This window comes from Pelophylax lessonae, assembly GCF_965119305.1.
Source record: "Pelophylax lessonae genome assembly, chromosome: 1".
NCBI classification, from domain to species: domain Eukaryota; kingdom Metazoa; phylum Chordata; class Amphibia; order Anura; family Ranidae; genus Pelophylax; species Pelophylax lessonae.
In genome coordinates, this window is record NC_138768.1 from 71,226,842 (window position 1) to 71,249,852 (window position 23,011).

The window sequence follows — 23,011 nt, forward strand, 5'->3', positions numbered from 1 at the left end:
GTGGCACTCTGCATTTATTGGGGGCAAAGCTGTGGCACTCTGCATTTATTGGGGGCAAAGCTGTGGCACTCTGCATTTATTGGGGGCATTGCTGTGGCACTCTGAATTTATTGGGGGCAATGCTGTGGCACTCTGCATTTATTGGGGGCATTGCTGTGGCACTCTGCATTTATTGGGGGCATTGTTGTGGCACTTTGCATTTATTGGGGGCAATGCTGTGGCACTCTGCATTTATTGGGGGCAAAGCTGTGGCGCTCTGCATTTATTGGGGCATTGCTGTGGCACTCTGCATTTATTGGGGGCATTGCTGTGGCACTCTGCATTTATTGGAGGCATTGCTGTGGCACTCTTCATTTATTGGGGGCATGCTGTGGCACTCTGCATTTATTGGGGGCAAAGCTGTGGCACTCTGCATTTATTGCGGGCAAAGCTGTGGCACTCTGAATTTATTGGGGGCATTGCTGTGGCACTCTGCATTTATTGGAGGCAAAGCTGTGGCACTCTGCATTTATTGGGGGCAAAGCTGTGGCACTCTGCATTTATTGGGGGCAAAGCTGTGGCACTCTGCATTTATTGGGGGCAAAGCTGTGGCACTCTGCATTTATTGGGGGCATTGCTGTGGCACTCTGAATTTATTGGGGGCAATGCTGTGGCACTCTGCATTTATTGGGGGCATTGCTGTGGCACTCTGCATTTATTGGGGGCATTGCTGTGGCACTCTGCATTTATTGGGGGCAATGCTGTGGCACTCTGCATTTATTGGGGGCAAAGCTGTGGCGCTCTGCATTTATTGGGGGCAAAGCTGTGGCACTCTGCATTTATTGGGGGCAAAGCTGTGGCACTCTGTATTTATTGGGAGCATTGCTGTGGCACTCTGCATTTATTGGGGGCAATGCTGTGGCACTCTGCATTTATTGGGGGCAAAGCTGTGGCACTCTGCATTTATTGGGGGCAAAGCTGTGGCACTCTGCATTTATTGGGGGCAAAGCTGTGGCACTCTGCATTTATTGGGGGCAATGCTGTGGCACTCTGCATTTATTGGGGGCGTTGCTGTGGCACTCTGCATTTATTGGGGGCATTGCTGTGGCACTCTGCATTTATTGGGGGCATTGCTGTGGCACTCTGCATTTATTGGGGGCATTGCTGTGGCACTCTGCATTTATTGGGGGCAATGCTGTGGCACTCTGCATTTATTGGGGGCAAAGCTGTGGCACTCTGCATTTATTGGGGGCATTGCTGTGGCACTCTGCATTTATTGGGGGCAATGCTGTGGCACTCTGCATTTATTGGGGGCAATGCTGTGGCACTCTGCATTTATTGGGGGCATTGCTGTGGCACTCTGCATTTATTGGGAGCAATGCTGTGGCACTCTGCATTTATTGGGGGCATTGTTGTGGCACTCTGCATTTATTGGGAGCAATGCTGTGGCACTCTGCATTTATTGGGGGCATTGCTGTGGCACTCTGCATTTATTGGGAGCAATGCTGTGGCACTCTGCATTTATTGGGGGCATTGTTGTGGCACTCTGCATTTATTGGGGGCATTGCTGTGGCACTCTGCATTTATTGGGGGCAATGCTGTGGCACTCTGCATTTATTGGGGGCAATGCTGTGGCACTCTGCATTTATTGGGGGCATTGCTGTGGCACTCTGCATTTATTGGGGGCAATGCTGTGGCACTCTGCATTTATTGGGGGCAATGCTGTGGCACTCTGCATTTATTGGGGGCATTGCTGTGGCACTCTGCATTTATTGGGGGCGTTGCTGTGGCACTCTGCATTTATTGGGGGCAATGCTGTGGCACTCTGCATTTATTGGGGGCATTGCTGTGGCACTCTGCATTTATTGGGGGCGTTGCTGTGGCACTCTGCATTTATTGGGGGCATTGCTGTGGCACTCTGCATTTATTGGAGGCATTGCTGTGGCACTCTGCATTTATTGGGGGCATGCTGTGGCACTCTGCATTTATTGGGGGCGTTGCTGTGGCACTCTGCATTTATTGGGGGCAAAGCTGTGGCACTCTGAATTTATTGGGGGCATTGCTGTGGCACTCTGCATTTATTGGGGGCAAAGCTGTGGCACTCTGCATTTATTGGGGGCAAAGCTGTGGCACTCTGCATTTATTGGGGGCAAAGCTGTGGCACTCTGCATTTATTGGGGGCATTGCTGTGGCACTCTGAATTTATTGGGGGCAATGCTGTGGCACTCTGCATTTATTGGGGGCATTGCTGTGGCACTCTGCATTTATTGGGGGCATTGTTGTGGCACTTTGCATTTATTGGGGGCAATGCTGTGGCACTCTGCATTTATTGGGGGCAAAGCTGTGGCGCTCTGCATTTATTGGGGCATTGCTGTGGCACTCTGCATTTATTGGGGGCATTGCTGTGGCACTCTGCATTTATTGGAGGCATTGCTGTGGCACTCTGCATTTATTGGGGGCATGCTGTGGCACTCTGCATTTATTGGGGGCAAAGCTGTGGCACTCTGCATTTATTGCGGGCAAAGCTGTGGCACTCTGAATTTATTGGGGGCATTGCTGTGGCACTCTGCATTTATTGGAGGCAAAGCTGTGGCACTCTGCATTTATTGGGGGCAAAGCTGTGGCACTCTGCATTTATTGGGGGCAAAGCTGTGGCACTCTGCATTTATTGGGGGCAAAGCTGTGGCACTCTGCATTTATTGGGGGCATTGCTGTGGCACTCTGAATTTATTGGGGGCAATGCTGTGGCACTCTGCATTTATTGGGGGCATTGCTGTGGCACTCTGCATTTATTGGGGGCATTGCTGTGGCACTCTGCATTTATTGGGGGCAATGCTGTGGCACTCTGCATTTATTGGGGGCAAAGCTGTGGCGCTCTGCATTTATTGGGGGCAAAGCTGTGGCACTCTGCATTTATTGGGGGCAAAGCTGTGGCACTCTGTATTTATTGGGAGCATTGCTGTGGCACTCTGCATTTATTGGGGGCAATGCTGTGGCACTCTGCATTTATTGGGGGCAAAGCTGTGGCACTCTGCATTTATTGGGGGCAAAGCTGTGGCACTCTGCATTTATTGGGGGCAAAGCTGTGGCACTCTGCATTTATTGGGGGCAATGCTGTGGCACTCTGCATTTATTGGGGGCGTTGCTGTGGCACTCTGCATTTATTGGGGGCATTGCTGTGGCACTCTGCATTTATTGGGGGCATTGCTGTGGCACTCTGCATTTATTGGGGGCGTTGCTGTGGCACTCTGCATTTATTGGAGGCAATGCTGTGGCACTCTGCATTTATTAGGGACAATGCTGTGGCACTCTGCATTTATTGGGGGCATTGCTGTGGCACTCTGCATTTATTGGGGGCAATGCTGTGGCACTCTGCATTTATTAGGGACAATGCTGTGGCACTCTGCATTTATTGGGGTATTGCTGTGGCACTCTGCATTTATTGGGGGCATTGCTGTGGCACTCTGCATTTATTAGGGACAATGCTGTGGCACTCTGCATTTATTGGGGTATTGCTGTGGCACTCTGCATTTATCGGGGGCATTGCTGTGGCACTCTGCATTTATTGGGGGCAATGCTGTGGCACTCTGCATTTATTGGGGGCAAAGCTGTGGCACTCTGAATTTATTGGGGGCATTGCTGTGGCACTCTGCATTTATTGGGGGCATTGCTGTGATGCTCTGCATTTATTGGGGGCATTGCTGTGGGCACTCTGCATTTATTGGGGGCATTGCTGTGGCACTCTGCATTTATTGGGGGCAATGCTGTGGCACTCTGCATTTATTGGGGGCAATGCTGTGGCACTCTGCATTTATTGGGGGCAATGCTGTGGCACTCTGCATTTATTAGGGGCAATGCTGTGGCACTCTGCATTTATTGGGGGCATTGCTGTGGCACTCTGCATTTATTGGGGGCATTGCTGTGGCACTCTGCATTTATTGGGGGCATTGCTGTGGCACTCTGCATTTATTGGGGGCAATGCTGTGGCACTCTGCATTTATTGGGGGCATTGCTGTGGCACTCTGCATTTATTGGGGGCGTTGCTGTGGCACTCTGCATTTATTGGGGGCGTTGCTGTGGCACTATGCATTTATTGGGGGCATTGCTGTGGCACTCTGCATTTATTGGGGGCATTGCTGTGGCACTCTGCATTTATTGGGGGCAAAGCTGTGGCACTCTGCATTTATTGGGAGCAATGCTGTGGCACTCTGCATTTATTGGGGGCAAAGCTGTGGCACTCTGCATTTATTGGGGGCAAAGCTGTGGCACTCTGCATTTATTGGGGGCATTGCTGTGGCACTCTGCATTTATTGGGGGCATTGCTGTGGCACTCTGCATTTATTGGAGGCATTGCTGTGGCACTCTGCATTTATTGGAGGCATTGCTGTGGCACTCTGCATTTATTGGGGGCGTTGCTGTGGCACTCTGCATTTATTGGGTGCATTGCTGTGGCACTCTGCATTTATTGGGGGCAAAGCTGTGGCACTCTGCATTTATTGGGAGCAATGCTGTGGCACTCTGCATTTATTGGGGGCAAAGCTGTGGCACTCTGCATTTATTGGGGGCAAAGCTGTGGCACTCTGCATTTATTGGGGGCATTGCTGTGGCACTCTGCATTTATTGGGGGCATTGCTGTGGCACGTTGCATTTATTGGGGGCATTGCTGTGGCACTCTGCATTTATTGGGGGCATTGCTGTGGCACTCTGCATTTATTGGGGGCAATGCTGTGGCACTCTGCATTTATTGGGGGCATTGCTGTGGCACTCTGCATTTATTGGGGGCGTTGCTGTGGCACTCTGCATTTATTGGGGGCGTTGCTGTGGCACTCTGCATTTATTGGGGGCGTTGCTGTGGCACTCTGCATTTATTGGGGGCAAAGCTGTGGCACTCTGCATTTATTGGGAGCAATGCTGTGGCACTCTGCATTTATTGGGGGCAAAGCTGTGGCACTCTGCATTTATTGGGGGCAAAGCTGTGGCACTCTGCATTTATTGGGGGCATTGCTGTGGCACTCTGCATTTATTGGAGGCATTGCTGTGGCACTCTGCATTTATTGGAGGCATTGCTGTGGCACTCTGCATTTATTGGAGGCATTGCTGTGGCACTCTGCATTTATTGGAGGCATTGCTGTGGCACTCTGCATTTATTGGGGGCATTGCTGTGGCACTCTGCATTTATTGGGGGCATTGCTGTGGCACTCTGCATTTATTGGAGGCATTGCTGTGGCACTCTGCATTTATTGGAGGCATTGCAGTGGCACTCTGCATTTATTGGGGGCATTGCTGTGGCACTCTGCATTTATTGGGGGCATTACTGTGGCACTCTGCATTTATTGGAGGCATTGCTGTGGCACTCTGCATTTATTGGGGGCATTGCTGTGGCACTCTGCATTTATTGGGGGCATTGCTGTGGCACTCTGCATTTATTGGGGGCATTGCTGTGGCACTCTGCATTTATTGGGAGCAATGCTGTGGCACTCTGCATTTATTGGGGGCATTGCTGTGGCACTCTGCATTTATTGGGGGCAAAGCTGTGGCACTCTGCATTTATTGGGGGCATTGCTGTGGCACTCTGCATTTATTGGAGGCATTGCTGTGGCACTCTGCATTTATTGGGGGCATTGCTGTGGCACTCTGCATTTATTGGGGGCATTGCTGTGGCACTCTGCATTTATTGGGGGCAATGCTGTGGCACTCTGCATTTATTGTTATGTTGTCATGTTATTTTTTTTTTGAGGGGGGGGCGCCGGGAGGGAGTCTTGCCCGGGGAGCAATTTAATGTAGAACCGCCACTGTGACTGACCACCATCCATCCATCAACTAACTCCCATACCAACCATCCTTTCCTCATACACATCCGCACCGCGACGTACGCTGGGTCACGTGCCGCACGCTGGGATGACGCCACCGTCCACGTCGCTGGCACACGACACTTCTAAGGTGTGCAGTAACCCGGACTCATCACTGCAGACAAACCTATCTTGAACTCCTCTGTGATTGGCTCGCTGGGGACAAGCCTCCCTGTTTGTGGGCGGGAAGATGGTGCCCGGCTTCCAGCGATTGGTCGTTTCCTCGCTCCGGGCGTGTCTCTGATGAAAGCTCTGTGTTAGGTTGTCACTGTCGTGTTGCCGGTTGCATCAGCTGCTTTGGTTGCCGGGAGGAGAGGAGGTCGGAGTGATCGGGATGTCAGAGAACGTGGCGGCACAGATGGAGAAGATGAGTGTCAGCAAGGTGGGTGATGGGGGGAAATGTGGGGGTGTCACATGGCGACTCAGATCCCCCCCCCCATTCATAGTACAGTGGGTGGCGTGTGCCCCCCCTACACCCCCAATACTGACTTCCTGTGACTATTCCAGTAGAAGTCTCATTATTGTTGTCTGATTATAGATCTGTGCTCATCCCAGGCTTGGTTATAGTCGCTCACATGAGTGGCCAGGGGGGTGGTAGAAGCAGGGGGTTGAGCCATAGTATTACCGCTGCCCTGTCCGCCATTCATACAAAGTCACGCAACCTGCTCATGCTGTCGCTGCGCTTCTTGTTGGCGCATCAAAAAATGCGAGCAGTGCGGCCGCTGAACGAAACCCATTTAACCACTTAAGCCCCGGAAGATTTTACCCCCTTCCTGACCAGGGCCTATTTTGCGATTCCGCACTGCGTGACTTTAACGGACAATTGCGCGGTCGTGCGACGCTGTACCCAAACGAATTTGACGTCCTCTTTTTCCCACAAACAGAGCTTTCTTTTGGTGGTATTTGATCACCTGTGCGATTATTTATTTTTTTTTTGATCATGCGCTATAAACAAAAAAAGAGCATAAATTTTGCAAAAATAACAATATTTTTCACATTTTTTTATATGAAATTCCCCCCAAAAAAATGTAAAAATCTAAATTTTTTAACATTTTCGGCCAATTTTTTTTATGCTACATATGTTTGGTAAAAAAATTAGCAAAAAGCGTATTTTGATTGGTTTGCGCAAAAGTTATCGCATTTACTAACAAAGGGAAAGATTTTTGTCATTTTTGTTGTTTTTTTTTTTAACGCGTAATGGCGGCGATCTGCAATTTTTTTTTTTTCTGCGGTACTGCGACATTGCGGCGGACAGATCGGACCCTTGACTGACATTTTTGACACTTTTGGGGTTACCAGTGACATTTCTACAGTAATCAGTGCTATACATATGCTCTGTTACTGTAAAATTACACTGGCAGTGAAGGGGTTAACTTTTTTAGAGGGAGGGGCTATGTGTGTCCCTAGGGGCGTGATTCTAACTGTGATTGGCTGTGGCTTGAGATGTATGAACAGTGATCAACGGTCCTACATAGTAGAACCGCATGATCATCATTCATACACCGGGGAGAATGACAGGCGGCTTGTTTACATTAGCCACCTGCCTTTCTCCCTCTCCCCCGACGATCGCCGAGTGACCGGTGGACATCGGGTCCGCCGGTCACACGCGCGCGGGGGGGGTCTGTGACCTCTTGGGAGCGGGGGCGCGCGCTCGCTCCCTAGACCCTCACAGGCTAGCGACGTAGACTTACGTTACTCTGCTTGTGAGGGGCTGACCGCCGCAGTAAATAGTGGTGCGGCGGTCGGCAAGTGGTTAAGTTTATGATGCTGCATCACAAATGTGCACAGTGCTAACGGTTGTGGGGGGTTTGATTTCAAGGTTAAAACAGATTGAGGCAATATGTTGAAATGCCTCTAAAAAGCGATTCACCATGGATCGCTTTTCAGAGGGTCAGCAAGGCTACCGCACATATAAGCCCTTAGTGATGATTGGATGGCTGATCGCTACCTTTGCTGGAAGGTGGTTCCAAGTAGAGCCCTGCGCGGGCCTGTTTTCTTAAACCCGCACCCGCTGAATGTATGACCAGGACCGCCCGCACCCGCAACCTATGGGTTCCACACCCGCCCGCACCTGCAATGTTTGTTCTCCTTCCCCAGCCAATAACCACATCATACAACATTGCCTGATACAGCGCCAGACCAAACCATTACACACATGCTCTCCCCGCAGCTATGGTTCCTTCCTTCCTTCCCCAGCCAATAACCTCATACAATGCCTGATACAGTGCCAGACCAAACCATTACACAGAAAAAGGAGGGGGGCAAACAAGAAAAGTCTTCCCAGACCTCTCTCCGCCAGCTCTCGTTATTCTTCTCGGGGTATGGTACACTGACAGTCATGTACCATACCCCAAGAAGAGTAACGAGAGCTGGCGGAGCAAGGTCAGGGAAGACTTTCCTTCTTTGCCCCCCCCCCCCCCTCTCCTTTTCCTGTGTAATGGTTTGGTCTGGCACTGCTGCGCTGGGGAAGGAAGGAACCATAGCTGCGGGGAGAGCATGCACAAGTAAAGTGAGTCCTTACATCATAGAGTTCCCTGCAGGTCTCCCGCAAAAGTTCCTGACCGCCCGCGCAGCAATGGGAAAACCACCAGCATCCACGAGATTTGCTGCGGGTCCCGCGGAAGCCCGCACCCGATGCAGCCCTCTAATTCCAAGCACCCACTACTCAGCTTCTGTATATTATACTTATCTTATTGTCTGACGTCACCTCCCCTTCTTCCTGATCTCAGCGTCATATTAATGTAGAGCTAAGGCCCCTTTCACACGTGTGCGATTTGGGACTGCAAAGTCGTACCCCCCCATGATTTCCAATGAGTACCGTTCATATCTGTGCCACTTCAAAGTAGTCCCTGCACTACTGTGATCCATAGACCTCAAGATTACACAGGCGATGCGCAATAAACACAAAAAGACCCAACAGTTTAAAATAAAAAAAAAAAAAACAAATTTTTTACTTTGTGCTATAAAACATTCCCAATAAAAAAAAAAAAAAAACAACAATTTAGGCCAATATGTACAGTATCTCACTATATATCTATATACATATTCCCTTCCCCCACGTGCACACCCACTGTTATATTTATATATACATTTCCTAACTCCACGCGCACTACCACAGTCCATTTTTGGCTGTGTTCCATTGTCAGGTCGGTGCAGCGTGGGGCATGTAGATCAGATGGCTGTTTGTTATACAAGATCTCCCTGCCCGCTGCCCGACCCGTTGCCGCACATGCGCACTAAAAACGTGTGCCCGACACCGTTGCGATGTTGTCAAAATTCCCTACCTATTCTGCGCATGCGCAGTAGGACTTGTGACACGACTACAGCTGATGCATGACGAAGCCACAGCTGATCCGTAACCGGAAATTACGGAGATATGGATTTCTGATGGGGTATGGAGATCTGATAGAACACCGGCGTGGCCACTGTCGTACGAAGTCACGCCTCCTACTTATGATAGACAGCACAGTGGTGACGTCTATCATAGGAGTCGGTCCAGGAGTTGTGACTTCGCTTGAGAGCGCCCGGGCTGGGTAAGTAGAAGAACCCGCTCTGTGTGTAATCAGAAGGCGCTCTAATCCCCATGCGCTCTGCATTGATGGGGGGCACTAATCCCTCTGCATTGATTGGGGCACTAATCCCTCTGCATTAATTGGGGCACTAATCACTCTGCATTAATTGGGGCACTAATCACTCTGCATTAATTGGGGCACTAATCGGGGCACTAATCACTCTGCATTAAGGGGGCACTAATCCATCTGCATTAAGGGTGGCACTAATCACTCTGCATTGATGGGGGGCACTAATCACTGTGCATTAAGGGGGGCACTAATCACTGTGCATTAAGGGGGGCACTAATCACTGTGCATTAAGGGGGGCACTAATCACTGTGCATTAAGGGGAGCACTAATCAGTCTGCATTGATGGAGGGCGCTAATCACTCTGCAATGATTGGGGCACTAATCACTGTGCATTCTGTGGGGCACTAATCACTCTGCATTGATTGGGGCGCTAATCACTCTGCATTGATTGGGGCGCTAATCACTCTGCATTGATTGGGGCGCTAATCACTCTGCATTGATTGGGGCGCTAATCACTCTGCATTGATTGGGGCGCTAATCACTCTGCATTGATTGGGGCGCTAATCACTCTGCATTGATTGGGGCGCTAATCACTCTGCATTGATGGGGGGCGCTAATCACTCTGCATTGATGGGGGGCGCTAATCACTCTGCATTGATGGGGGCAAACCTGGAAAACCAGTTGCCAGTAGCAACATCATCAATACCAGCTAACATCACACACCTCACCAAAGAGAAGCAGTTGCAGCCATCACATTAGGGGTGAGTTAATTAAATGTTTGACCATATATAACAGGCACATTTTTAAGTTGATAATTTTGTACAGCCCCCGAAGAATTTTATAAATACCCTAATGGCCCTCTGCTCTTGGGCATGGAGTTCACCAGAGAGAGCTTCACAGGTTGCCACTGGAGTCCTCTTCCACTCCTCCATGACAACATCACAAAGCTGGTGGATGTTAGAGACCTTGCACTCCTCCACCTTCCATTTGAGGATGCCCCACAGATGCTCAATAGGGTTTAGGTCTGGAGACATGATTGGCCAGTCCATCACCTTTACCCTCAGCTTCTTTAGCAAGGCAGTGGTTGTCTTGGAGGTGTGTTTGGGGTCATTATGTTAGAATACTGCCCTGTGGCCCAGTCTCTGAAGGGAGGGGATCATGCTCTGCTTCAGTATGTCACAGTACATGTTAGGCATTCATGGTTCCCTCAATGAACTGTAGCTCCCCAGTGCCGGCAGCACTCATGCAGCCCCAGACCATGACACTCCCACCTCCATGCTTCACTGTAGGCAACACACACTTGTCTTTGTACTCCTCACCTGGTTGCCACCACTCAAGCTTCACATCATCTGAACCCAATAAGTTTATCTTGGTCTCATTAGACCACAGGACATGGTTCCAGTAATTCATGTCCTTAAGGGCCATACACACTATAAGATGTTCTGAAGACTTTTTCCTTCAGATTTACCTTTTCTATGTAGTGGAAGGGCCTGCCAGATTGCATACAAATTGAAAGTGTTTAGGTTTTACCCTATATTACATGGTTTTGGTAAATCTAAAGGACAGTTGAACAAGAAAATTGTATAGTGTATGGCCAGCCTAAGGCTCCGTTCACATGTCAGCGTATGGATTGCGGGCAGAACCGCCGCGGTTTCCGCCCACGATCCGGAGATTATTGCAAATCACGGGACGCCTGTGCGTTGCCCGTTGATTTGCAATAGCCCCCCAAACGCTGAGCTATGTTGCCGCGATTTCCGCCTGCTGAATCGCGGTAACAGCGCGCAAAAACAATCGCGGGACGCAATACGCTCCAAAGAAGCTCTTGTAATTCTTTGGGCGTAATGCGTCCCTCGATTTTTTTTTTTTTTTGCGGGATGTTACCGCGATTCGGCAGGCAGAAATTGCGGCAACATCGCTCAGCGTTTGGGGGGCTATTCCAATCAACGGGCAACGCACAGGCGTCCCGCGATTTGCAATAATCTCCGAACCGCGGCGGTTCTGCCCGCGATCCATACGCTGACATGTGAACGGAGCCTTAAAGCGGAGTTCCAGCCATTTACTCACCTGTCCAACGGTCCAGCGATGCGGCTGCCCGAAGCCTCGATCCTCTCCCTCAGCGCCGGCATCACTGCTGTGGGCACCCGGCTGTTACAGTTTGCGGCTTCACAGCCGGGTACCCACTGCGCATGCGCGAGTCGCGCTGCGCGCCGTGATTGGCCGGCAATCTTCTGGGACCTCTGACGTGTCCCAGAAGATTGCAGGGAGGGAGGGGGAGAGGAGAGCTTCCGCTCAGGGCGCCGCGGCGTTCCGAGCGGAAGTGGGAGCGGGTACCTGTCAAAACTAGGTACCCGCTCCCCCCCCCCCCCCCCCCCAAAAAAAATGACATGCCAAATGTGGCATGTCGGGGGGTCAGGACTCCCTAAAGCGGAAGTTCCACTTTTGGGTGGAACTCCGCTTTAAGGAAAAGGTCTTCAGAAAGTCTTATAGTGTGTGTGGCCCATTAGTCTGCTTGTCTTCAGCAAACTGTTTGCAGGCTTTCTTGTGCATCATCTTTAGAAGAGGCTTCCTTCTGGGATTACAGCCATACAGACCAATTTGACGCAATGTGCGGACTATGGTCTGAGCACTGACAGGCGGACTCCCCCCACCCCATCCCTTCAACCTTTGCAGCAATGCTGGCACATCTATTTCCCAAAGACAACCTCTGGATTTGACGCTGAGCATGTGCACTCAACTTCTTTGGAAGACAATGGCGAGGCCTATTCTGAGTGGAACCTGTCCTGGTTAACTGCTGTATGGTCTTGGCCACCGTGCTGCAGCAGTTTCAGGGTCTTGGCAATATTCCTATAGCCTAGGCCATCTTTATGTACAGCAAGAATTCTTTTTTTTCAGATCCTCAGAGAGTTCTTTGCCATGAGGTGCCATGTTAAACTTCCAGTGACCAGCATGAGTGAGTGATAACACCAAATGTAACACACCTGCTCCCCATTCACACCTGAGACCTTGTAACACTAATGAGTCACATGACACCGGGGAGGGAATATGGCTAATTGGGCCCAATTTGGACATTTTCACTTAGGGGTGTACTCACTTTTGTTGCCAGCGGTTTAGACATTAATGGCTGTGTGTTGAGTTATTTTGAAGGGAGAGCAAATTTACACTGTTATACAAGCTGTACACTCACTACTTTACATTGTAGCAAAGTGTCATTTCTTCAGTGTTGTGACATGAAAAGATGTGATAAAATATTTTCAAAAATGTCAGGGGTTTTGTTTTGAGTGAGTACCAAACCGTTCCGACACTATACCATGCGGTACCAGCAGTGGAAAAGCAAACCGGGCCAAGCAGGGCCGAGTAGAGCCGAGCCGGTACTTGCAGTGGAAAAGTGCCATTAGTGACACTTGGGGGACCAGTGACACCAACACAGTGATCAGTGCTAAAAAAAAAATGCACTGTTATTGTATAAAGGACACTGGCAGGGGTGATCGAGGGATTAAGTGTGCTCCTAGGGAGTGCTTTCTAACTGTACTGGGACTGGATGTACTAGAGCAGGGGTCCTCAAACTACGGCCCTCCAGCTGTTGCGGAACTACACATCCCATGAGGCATTGTAAAACTCTGACATTCACAGCCAAGACTAGGCATGATGGGAATTGTAGTTCCTGAACAACTGGAGGGCCATAGTTTGAAGACCCCTGTACTAGAGGAAAAGAGAGATCTGTGTTAGCTAAAACACAAGATCTCTCTCCTCCTCTGTGACAGAACAGCGATCTGCCTTGTTTACAAAAGCAGGCCGCCGTTCTGTCATTCCCCTTCACGATTATGGGTAGCCAATGGCCATCGTGGCCGCTGGACCTGCTGATTGGCTTCCACTGTGTCTAATCACAGTGGGAGTGATGCTCCGGCGGCACGTGCTCACGCCCCCGTGGACCCGTGCACAAAATCGCATACCGGTTTTGCATAGCCAGGCTACCCTGCCGCAGTATATATGCGGTGGGCGGTCCGGAAGTTGTTAATGGGCTGGCTGGTGATGCGGCAGTGACACAACAAGGTGGGGGGATGTCGCGGCAGCAGGTGAGTGGATGCCCGCTAACAGGCGCTGCCATGATGAGATCCATCATGACAGGTGCTCTTTAAATGTAAGGACTTATTCTTGCTAGTAGTTAGAATCTTTAATATTTGCAAACAAAATGAAGGTTTTCTATTTATAATAATAAGCTATCAGGTTAATAAAACAGTGATAACGAGAACCGATTCAATCATACAGTTTGTAGTGTACATAGATGTGCAAAACAATGGGATAAAGGAATATTCCTTAACTTTGATTTATCCCATGGTTACTGTAAAATTGTGTGAATGCATCAATGCAGTGAATGTTATCTCAGCTTGCAGAGCTTGGATTCATTGAATGAGTTTATTAAAAATGTAAATATTGCAGAATATACAGCCTCATGCTACATAACTAAGCTCCATTTCACGCTAAATGAATTAAATTATGAATGTATTTTAAATAGAAAACTATTTTTAGACAGATTTTTACTCCAAAAGCATTTCATTAAAATGAATTTGATAATTAAAATAAATCATTGGTTTTTATCCACCCTGGTTATGGCTTCAGCTGCATGCCATAACCACACTATTTTTTTCTTTTAGCCAGCAATACTTTTTCATCGAAAAGCAATCCTAGTGACTGATTAACCGCTGGATTGCTTTTACTGGCGGCGGGAGGAGACGCCGCCCACAGATGCTTCTCTGGGCTCTCCCATGCGATCAGGGAGTCCGGTATCCAATCCAGTGGTGCTGCTGATTTATCATAGAGTGAAGATCCCCGGCCGTCTCTATGGTCTAGGACAGCCTTTTTCGACCATGGTGCCTTGAGGTTTCTTCAGGGATGCCAAAAAATGTATCAAAAATGTTGTCTACAAGCCAGCAGGTAGATGAGGCCTGCCTTTTAGTTACACAAATCCACACGTTTTCATTATGCACCATTACGACTTTCTAGAGACTGGCATCCTAACATCCAGTAATCTCATCAGTTGAGAAGGAGGATGTTTTTTGCCGCCACAGCATCCTTGTTTGACCCTCCTGTGCCTCTCTCCCTCAGCGCTGGGGTCATATTAGTTGACTGATGGAGAGAAACTAAAGGGGAAGAGAAACATAGGAATACTAGGCATTACCAGTGTGCAAAAGTGTATTTGCTTTGGAAGAGAAAATCACTTCTAGTGTTGGGTCTCCTACATGTGTGGATGTCACTGCGTTATGTAAAACTATTAGAATAGCTTTTTACATTTTAGAATGGAGTGCCCCAAGGCTGTTCATATTTTTAAAGGGTGTGCTTGTTCTGCAGAAAACTCCAACTTGCCGAGAACTCCAATCATGTCACTTTCGTTGACTATGCATTATGAATAATTGGAAATTTGGACAATTTGGTGTTTTAACAGAGCAGATGGCAGCGTATACACTGCGATACATGCTATAATGAGTGGACATTGTTAGTCTGCCCGCTAGTAACCAAAAACATGGCCGCCTCCAAGGCGGCGACAACTAGCGGACGGGCTAACAATGTCCACTCATTATAGCATGTATTGGAGTGTAAAGGCTGCCGGTGTTCTGTGAAAACACCAAGTGGTCGAAAATCTCCAGTTATTCCTGGTGTACTTTCACTGGACGTAACCTCGTTGGAGTTCTCGGCAGAACACCCTGACTGAAAAAAGGTTGAGGAACACGGGTCTGGGACAATGTTTCTCAACCCCTTTTCAGCCAAGGCATCCTTTGTGCAAAATTATAATCTTGAAGCACCACGTTCTAAAATGTAAACATTCTGAAGTAATATTTTTAGATATCGCAGCAGCATGCGCACATAGCACGTAGGCTACCCAACATTAGAGGGGGTTTATTCCTCCACTATTGCTGGTACTCATTAGTACTCTACAATTTCTCTTCCTCTCTGCTAAAATAACCCCAGTGCTAACAGAGAGGGGCAAGATTGCTGTGCAGGCGCCCGGCGGCTCCCTTATCTACCAATCACCTCATTGGTTGTTAGGAGGCCAGTGGCAGGCCCACACGGTGCCCGAGGTTTCAATGCTGTATAATACAATCCTGTGGTTGTGTGTAAAGAAAATAAAGGCTTCACCCACTCCCTGGCTTGTTGACAATTTTTGGGTAATTTGGGGCAATTTTTAGGCATTTTGCCAAGGCACCCCTGAAGAACCCAGAATGCACTCTGGTTGGAAAACGCTGGACTAGGAGACCGGAAGCAGCTTTTTTACTCGTAGTTAGGGAAAATGTAAAGTGTGAGGCCCCCAGATGTCTCCAAAAAGCTATCACAAGGGATGGTTATATTATAATTCTAGTGCTAGACCTCCTCTGTAAAGCTGGCTACACATTATACAATTTTCTTTAGATTTTTCACCTTTAGAGCCCATTCACACTAGCGCGGCACGACTCTGTACTACTTCGGGGGCGACTTATGAAGTCCCTTGCACCGCGACTTCGGCGCGACTTGCACAGACTTCATATAATGAATGTCTATAAAAGTCTCTCCGAGGTCACCCCGAAGTAGTACAGGACCCTTTTTCTAAGTCGGAGCGACTTGTGTCGCTCCTATTAGAACGGGTCCTGTAGCAGTCAATGGACCGCGAGGGACCGCGACTTGTCAGGCTGACAAGTCGCGGTAGTGTGAATGGGGGCTTAGATTTACCAAAACCATATAATATAAGGTCATGCCTAAACCCTTTCAGGGCCAGTTCACACCATAGAAATACAGTGTTGGTGCTTTTCTGCATGTACGATTTTGATGCGTTCCAGTGCGTTTTTGATGCAGTCCAGTGCATTTTTTTCCCCCCTCTTTTTTTTTTTTCTTAACCTTGAGGGCCAGTTCACACCACATGCAATCCAGTGCATTTTTTCTGCATCAAAAAGGCATGGATAGTAGGTTTATATGGTTTACAATGGCATAGTTCACACCAGTGCTTGCAGTTCCAGTTCCAGAAAAAAAGTAGAACGTGCTGCATTTTTCCTGCACTGGACTGTACTGAAATGCTGTAAAACGCATCAAAAATGCACTGGAACACACATGTCCTTAACTAAAGTTTAGAAAAAGAGGGGGGAAATGCACTGGACTGCATCACAAATGCACTGGAACGCATCAAAAAAGCGCATGCAGAAAAGCATCTGGAATGCACCCGGACTGCATTTCTATGGTGTGAACTGGCTTTAAATAAGGACATGTGTGTTCCAGTGCATTCTGGTGCGTACCAGTGCATTTTTTATGCGTTTTATAGCGTTCCAGTGCAGGAAAAGTGCAGCACGTTCTACTTTTTTTTTTTTTACTGGAACGCACCGGAACTGCAAGCACTTCCATTTAAAATGCCCTTTAAAAACCATATAACCTACTTTCCATGCATTTGTGATGCAGAAAAAAACGCACTGGACTGCATGTGGTGTGAACTGGCCCTCAGTTTGTATGCAGTCAGGCAGGCCCTTGCACTACATAGTTGAAGGCAAATCTAAAGCAAATTGAACAACAAAAGTTGTACAATGTGTATCCAGCTTAAGGCCCTTTTCACACTGGCGGGAGTCTGCCAGCGGATCCACCCTCTCAGCAGTGCATCTCTCCGCTGATCCCCGCTAAACAGGCGGATGACAGGTCTGTGTCCACTCCTCTGCTGCAGAGCAGACACTGACACAGCCTGCTGTTCTCTATGGGGCTGTCAGATGTAGATGGGCCGCCTGTCCATTTCCATCCGACCGTCATCCAATCCGCTAGATGGATCCCCATCTGTCTGTTTCTGTTGGACAGGATTGAATCGGATGTTGGCGGGTGTCAGTGGATATGTGTCTGCTGACATCCACAGCTCCATAGAGAGTTATAGATGGTCCGATCAGGACTGCCTGAAAAAATGACAGGTGGACCCGATCGGCTTGTCAATGTGAGAGGGGGCCTAACTCTGAAATGGTAACCTGTGAAAAATGTTAAAGCGCAGCTTATGGAGGTTTTTAAGTATTCTAGTTTGACGCCATTCCACGAAAATGCGCAATTTTTAAACATGGGGTATCTATTTACTCAGCATAATATCATATTTTATATTTACCAAAAATGGGTATTATATTGTGTTTTTTTGCATTAAAATGTATTTAAAAAAATTATACTCCCGACTCTCTGACAGGAGAGATTCCGCTTTCTGCAGCCATTCTGCCCGCCCCTCCCCTCTGCTGTCTGAATGGGTTCACATAATAAGCCTTTCACTGGGAAGATTAGTATACTGCTGTTTCTCCTTTCCCAGCTTTTATGCAGCTGAGAACATAGGGAATGTGAACACCTAAAAAAAGGTGTACATAATGTTTTTTTTTTTTTTTTTATGAATACACAAATCTTTTGCCTTTCATTTATATTTTACACTGAATGGGTTGTTTTACAAGGTGAGGGTTTACAATCACTTTAACCTTCAATAATTCATAACCTTTTAGAAAGTGACTGAATTCCTGGAGTTTGGAGTTCAGCTCTAAGGCTACGTTCACATGTGGGCGTAGCGGATTGCGGGCAGAATCGCTGCAATTCTGCCCGCGATCCGGAAATCATTGCAAATCGCGGGACGCCTGTGCGTTGCCTGTGATTTGCAATAGCACCCCAAACGCTGTGCGATGTTGCCACGATTTCCGCCTGCCGAATCGCTGTAGCATCGCGCAAACAAAATTGCGGGACGCATGACGCCCCAAAGAAGCTCTTGTACCTTTTTTGGGTGTCATGTGTCCCGCCATTTGCAATGATTTCCGGATCGCGCGCAGAATCGTGGTGATTCTGCCGGGATCTGCTACGCCCACATGTGAACGTAGCCTTAAGCTGAACTCCAGCAATGTAAACATGCATATAACATACTTGTGGAAGTAGAGAATCGTCATAGTAGTTGCTGCTACTACAGTGATTGGCACTTGTTCGTCAAGCGAGGGACTCCCTGTGTTTACTATGCAGCAGGGCAGTGGGACCTGGAAGATAATGCCATTCACAGAAGCTAGAGGTGCACCGAATAGAAATTTTGGTACCAAATCTGAAAATTCAGGATGCACCTGGCCGAAACCAAAAATTATCATTTTTAAAATAAACACACTGCCTGGCCAAAAAAAAGTTGCCACCTGGAATTAACTAAGCAACTAACATGCAGTAACTTCCTATTGGATAGTTACTGCATGTGCCCAAAGAATGAGGTCAGCTGACTACCTGAATATACTGAATGACCAGGTTATTCCATCAATGGATTTTTTTTTTTCCCTGATGGCACGGGCATATTCCAAGATAACAATGCCAAGATTCATCGGGTTTAAATTGTGAAACTGTGGTACAGGGAGCATGAGACATCATTTTCACACATGGATTGGCCACCACAGAGTCCAGAACTTAACCCCATTGAGAATCTTTGGGATGTGCTGGAGAAGGCTTTGCCCAGTCGTCTGACTCTCCCATCATCAATACAAGATCTTGGTGAAAGGAAAAATGAATGCAACACTGGACGGAAATAAATCTTGTGACATTGCAGAAACTTATCGAAACAATGCCACAATGAATGCGTTCCGTAATCAAAGCTAAAGGCGGTCCAACTACTGTATTTTTTGCTCCATAAGACGCACCTGACCATAAGACTCACCTAGGTTTTAGAGGAGGAAATCAAGAAAAAAAAAAATATTCTGACCCAAATCTATATACACACACAGTATATGGTAATAACAATAATAGTGGGGGTACTTGCAGGAATTTTCTTGTAGGCTCTGTGGCTGATGAGCCCGGGAGGAAGCATGCGGCTGCAGTATAGAGTAAAGCTGCCGCTTCCTGTGTATGGCTCCTCCTGTCACAGGGGGAGTGCATCTGATATCACTCCGCCTGTGAGCCGGACCTATACAGGAAGTAGCGGCTCCGTTCTAGTTAAGGACAGCTCAGCCGGGAGTGGGGACACCGCGGAGAGCCTCGGGGATACTGCCCGGTACCCAGCATGTAGGGATTTAGTCAGTATTTGCTCCATAAGACACACATACATTTTCCCCCATTTTCTTTTTTGGGGGGGGGGGGAGTGCGTCTTATGGAGTTACAATAACAGTAAATATTAGTGTGTTGTGACCATTACAGCAAAATTGAGTGAAATAATTGTCACCTCCTTCTCTGTTGGCAAAATGCTAAAAATGCCATATGCTTTGGGCGCTGAAGTTTCTCTAACAGAAGACTTTCATTTTTCCTAATAAATATAAGGCATTCTCTGATTGGATGAAGTCGGGGGGGGGGGGTGGCAATGTCATTATAGTCTCCCATCTCATCCAATCAGAGATCGCCTTGTATTATTGAGAAAAATACAAGGTGTTCTGTAAATGGTGACAGTGCTGAGTGAGGGACCCCCCTGTGTTTACTATGCATCGGGACAATGGGACCCAAAAGATAATGACAATCACTGTAGTAGCAGTGACTAATATGGCGTTTCTCCACTTCCACAGGGATCCCACAGGTTTGGTACATACATCCAAGCTGGACCAATGTAACTATGCAGGGTAGATAAAAATCAATGATTTAAAAAAAAAAAAAAATAGGATTTTGTATGTATGATTGAATCGGTTCTGATATCGCCGTTTTACTAATCTGACAGCTTATTATTCTAAATAGGAAACCTTAAGTTTTGTTTGAATATATTAAAGATACTAACTACCAGCAATCCGCCGATTCCCCCGCTGAGCAGGTGGATGGCAGCTCTGTCTCCGCGCTGTGCGAAGACAGAGCTGTCAGGTCCCCTCTGTTCTCTATGGGGGAATCGGATGAGAATGGATGGGGAATGAAATAGGGTTTCCATCCGTCCAGATTTGACGGACCGGATCGGATGTCAACGGACATGTCTTCGCTGACATCCGATGCCCCATAGAGATGCATGGGGCATCCGTTCAGATCCGCCTGAAAAACTGACAGGCGGATCTGAACGATCCGCTAGTGTGAAAGGGGCCTTACTGTTGAATGACTCCTTACCTCTGCTGGAAGTCTGTTCTGTATCAATGTTTCGTGTTACACCCTAACACATAATGGGTGTAACATAAAACGCAGTATAAAAGGTGGAGTAAGCATTTATCATATTTAATAGAGATGCTATATCCGTACTCACCAGAAATGTAATGGCCCTGTCATTTATTTTTATGAAATGGTTTCTTAATGTGTTTTGATCCTTGTAATGTCTTTTGTGAGCTCCCAAACTTCTCTTTTTCCTCTTGCTTCCATTTGTTTGGAACGAGCGCGCAATGCATGTTAGTAACCCAGATGATGTCATGCTCCCCAGGATTAAGGTGTAACCCAGATGATGACATGATCCCTGGGAGTGACGTGTAACCCAGATGATGACATGATCCCTGGGAGTGACGTGTAACCCAGATGATGACATGATCCCTGGGAGTGACGTGTAACCCAGATGATGACATGATCCCTGGGAGTGACGTGTAACCCAGATGATGACATGATCCCTGGGAGTGACGTGTAACCCAGATGATGACATGATCCCTGGGAGTGACGTGTAACCCAGATGATGACATGATCCCCAGCAGTGACGTGTAACTCAGATGATGACATGATCCCCAGCAGTGACGTGTAACCCAGATGATGACATGATCCCTGGGAGTGACGTGTAACCCAGATGATGACCTGATCCCTGCGATTGACATATAACCCAGATGATGACATGATCCCTGGGAGTGAAGTGTAACCCAGATGATGATATGCTCCCGGGAGTGACGTGTAACCCAGATGATGATATGCTCCCCAGGAGTGATGTGTGTGATGTTTGTGCAGTATAACTGTGACCTTCCCCCTTTTCTCCTGATGCATGATGGGGAAGGGGCTGTACCAGGAAGAGACACAGTGTGTGGAGCCTGGAAGCAGCAGCATGGTACAGAGAAGAGATTACATCTGTTAGGAACAGAAGCTGTTATATTATGACTCCTTCATGTCAGCATGTCTGAGTGAGTAATAAAGCTCTCCCTGGTTAAGAAGTACATCCAGCCTGTGTGTAACTTGCTGAGCAGATACTGGCAGCATTTCTAGCAACACCCTCGTGTCAAAGGGACATAACAATGTGTAACCCAGATGATGACATGATTCCCAGGAGTGACGTGTAACCCAGATGATGGCATTATCCCCGGGAATGTCGTGTAACCCAAATGATAAGATCCCCAGGAGTGACATGTAACTCAGATGATGACATGATCCCCAGGAGTGATGGGGGACCAAGATGATGGCATGATCCCTGGGAGTGTCATGTAACCCAGGTGATGACACGATCCCCAGGAGTGACTTCTAACCCAGATGATGACCTGATCCTCAGGAGTGATGGGTGACCCAGATGATGACATGCTCCCCGGGATTGACGTATAACCCAGATGATGACATAATCCCCAGGAGTGATGTGTAACCCAGATGATGGCATGATCCCTGGGAGTGACGTGTAACCCAGATAATGGTGTGATTCCCGGGAGTGACATGTAACTCAGATGATGACATGATCCCCAGGAGTGATGTGTAACCCAGCTAATGACATAATCTCCAGGAGTGACGTGTAACCCAGATGATGACATGATCCCCAGGAGTGATGGGTGACCCAGATGATGGCATGATCTCTGGGAATGTCGTGTAACCCAGATAATGACATGATCCCCCCAGGAGTTATGGGTGACCCAGATGATGACATGCTCCCCGGGAGTGACGTGTAACCTAGATGATGACATGCTCCCCGGGAGTGACGTGTAACCTAGATGATGACATGCTCCCCGGGAGTGACGTGTAACCCAGATGATGGCATGATCCCCGGGAATGTCGTGTAACCCAAATGATAAGATCCCCAGGAGTGACATGTAACCCAGATGATCACCTGATCCCCAGGAGTGATGGGTGACCCAGATGATGACATGCTCCCCAGGATTGACGTGTAACCCAGATGATGACATAATCCCTAGGAGTGATGTGTAACCCAGATAATGGTGTGATTCCCGGGAGTGACATGTAACTCAGATGATGACATGATTCCCCAGGAGTGGCGTGTAACCCAGATGATGGCATGATCCCTGGGAGTGACATGTAACCCAGATAATGGCATGATCCCCGGGAATGTAGTATAAGCCAGATAAGATCCCCTGGAGTGACATGTAACTCAGATGATGGCATGATCCCTGGGAATGTCATGTAACCCAGGTGATGACACGATCCCCAGGAGTGACTTCTAACCCAGATGATGACATGATCCTCAGGAGTGATGGGTGACCCAGATGATGACATGCTCCCCGGGATTGACGTATAACCCAGATGATGACATAATCCCCAGGAGTGATGTGTAACCCAGATGATGGCATGATCCCTGGGAGTGACGTGTAACCCAGATAATGGTGTGATTCCCGGGAGTGACATGTAACTCAGATGATGACATGATCCCCAGGAGTGATGTGTAACCCCGATGATAGCATGATCCCCTGGATTGACGTGTAACCCAGATGATGACATGATCTCCAGGAATGACGTGTAACCCAGCTAATGACATAATCTCCAGGAGTGACGTGTAACCCAGATGATGACATGATCCCCAGGAGTGATGGGTGA

General features: G+C 48.1%; 1 protein-coding gene across 1 annotated transcript in view; it reads left to right on the forward strand.

Annotated features, from left to right (window-relative positions):
* Window positions 1-5,929: 5,929 nt before the first annotated feature.
* TARS1 (threonyl-tRNA synthetase 1) overlaps window positions 5,930-23,011 on the forward strand; it is a 108,244-nt gene continuing 91,162 nt past the window's right edge. Inside the window, exon 1 of the mRNA XM_082272481.1 lies at window positions 5,930-6,210. Coding sequence (XP_082128607.1) covers window positions 6,163-6,210 — 48 coding nt within the window. The 5' untranslated portion in view covers window positions 5,930-6,162. The remainder of the gene's footprint in view (window positions 6,211-23,011) is intronic.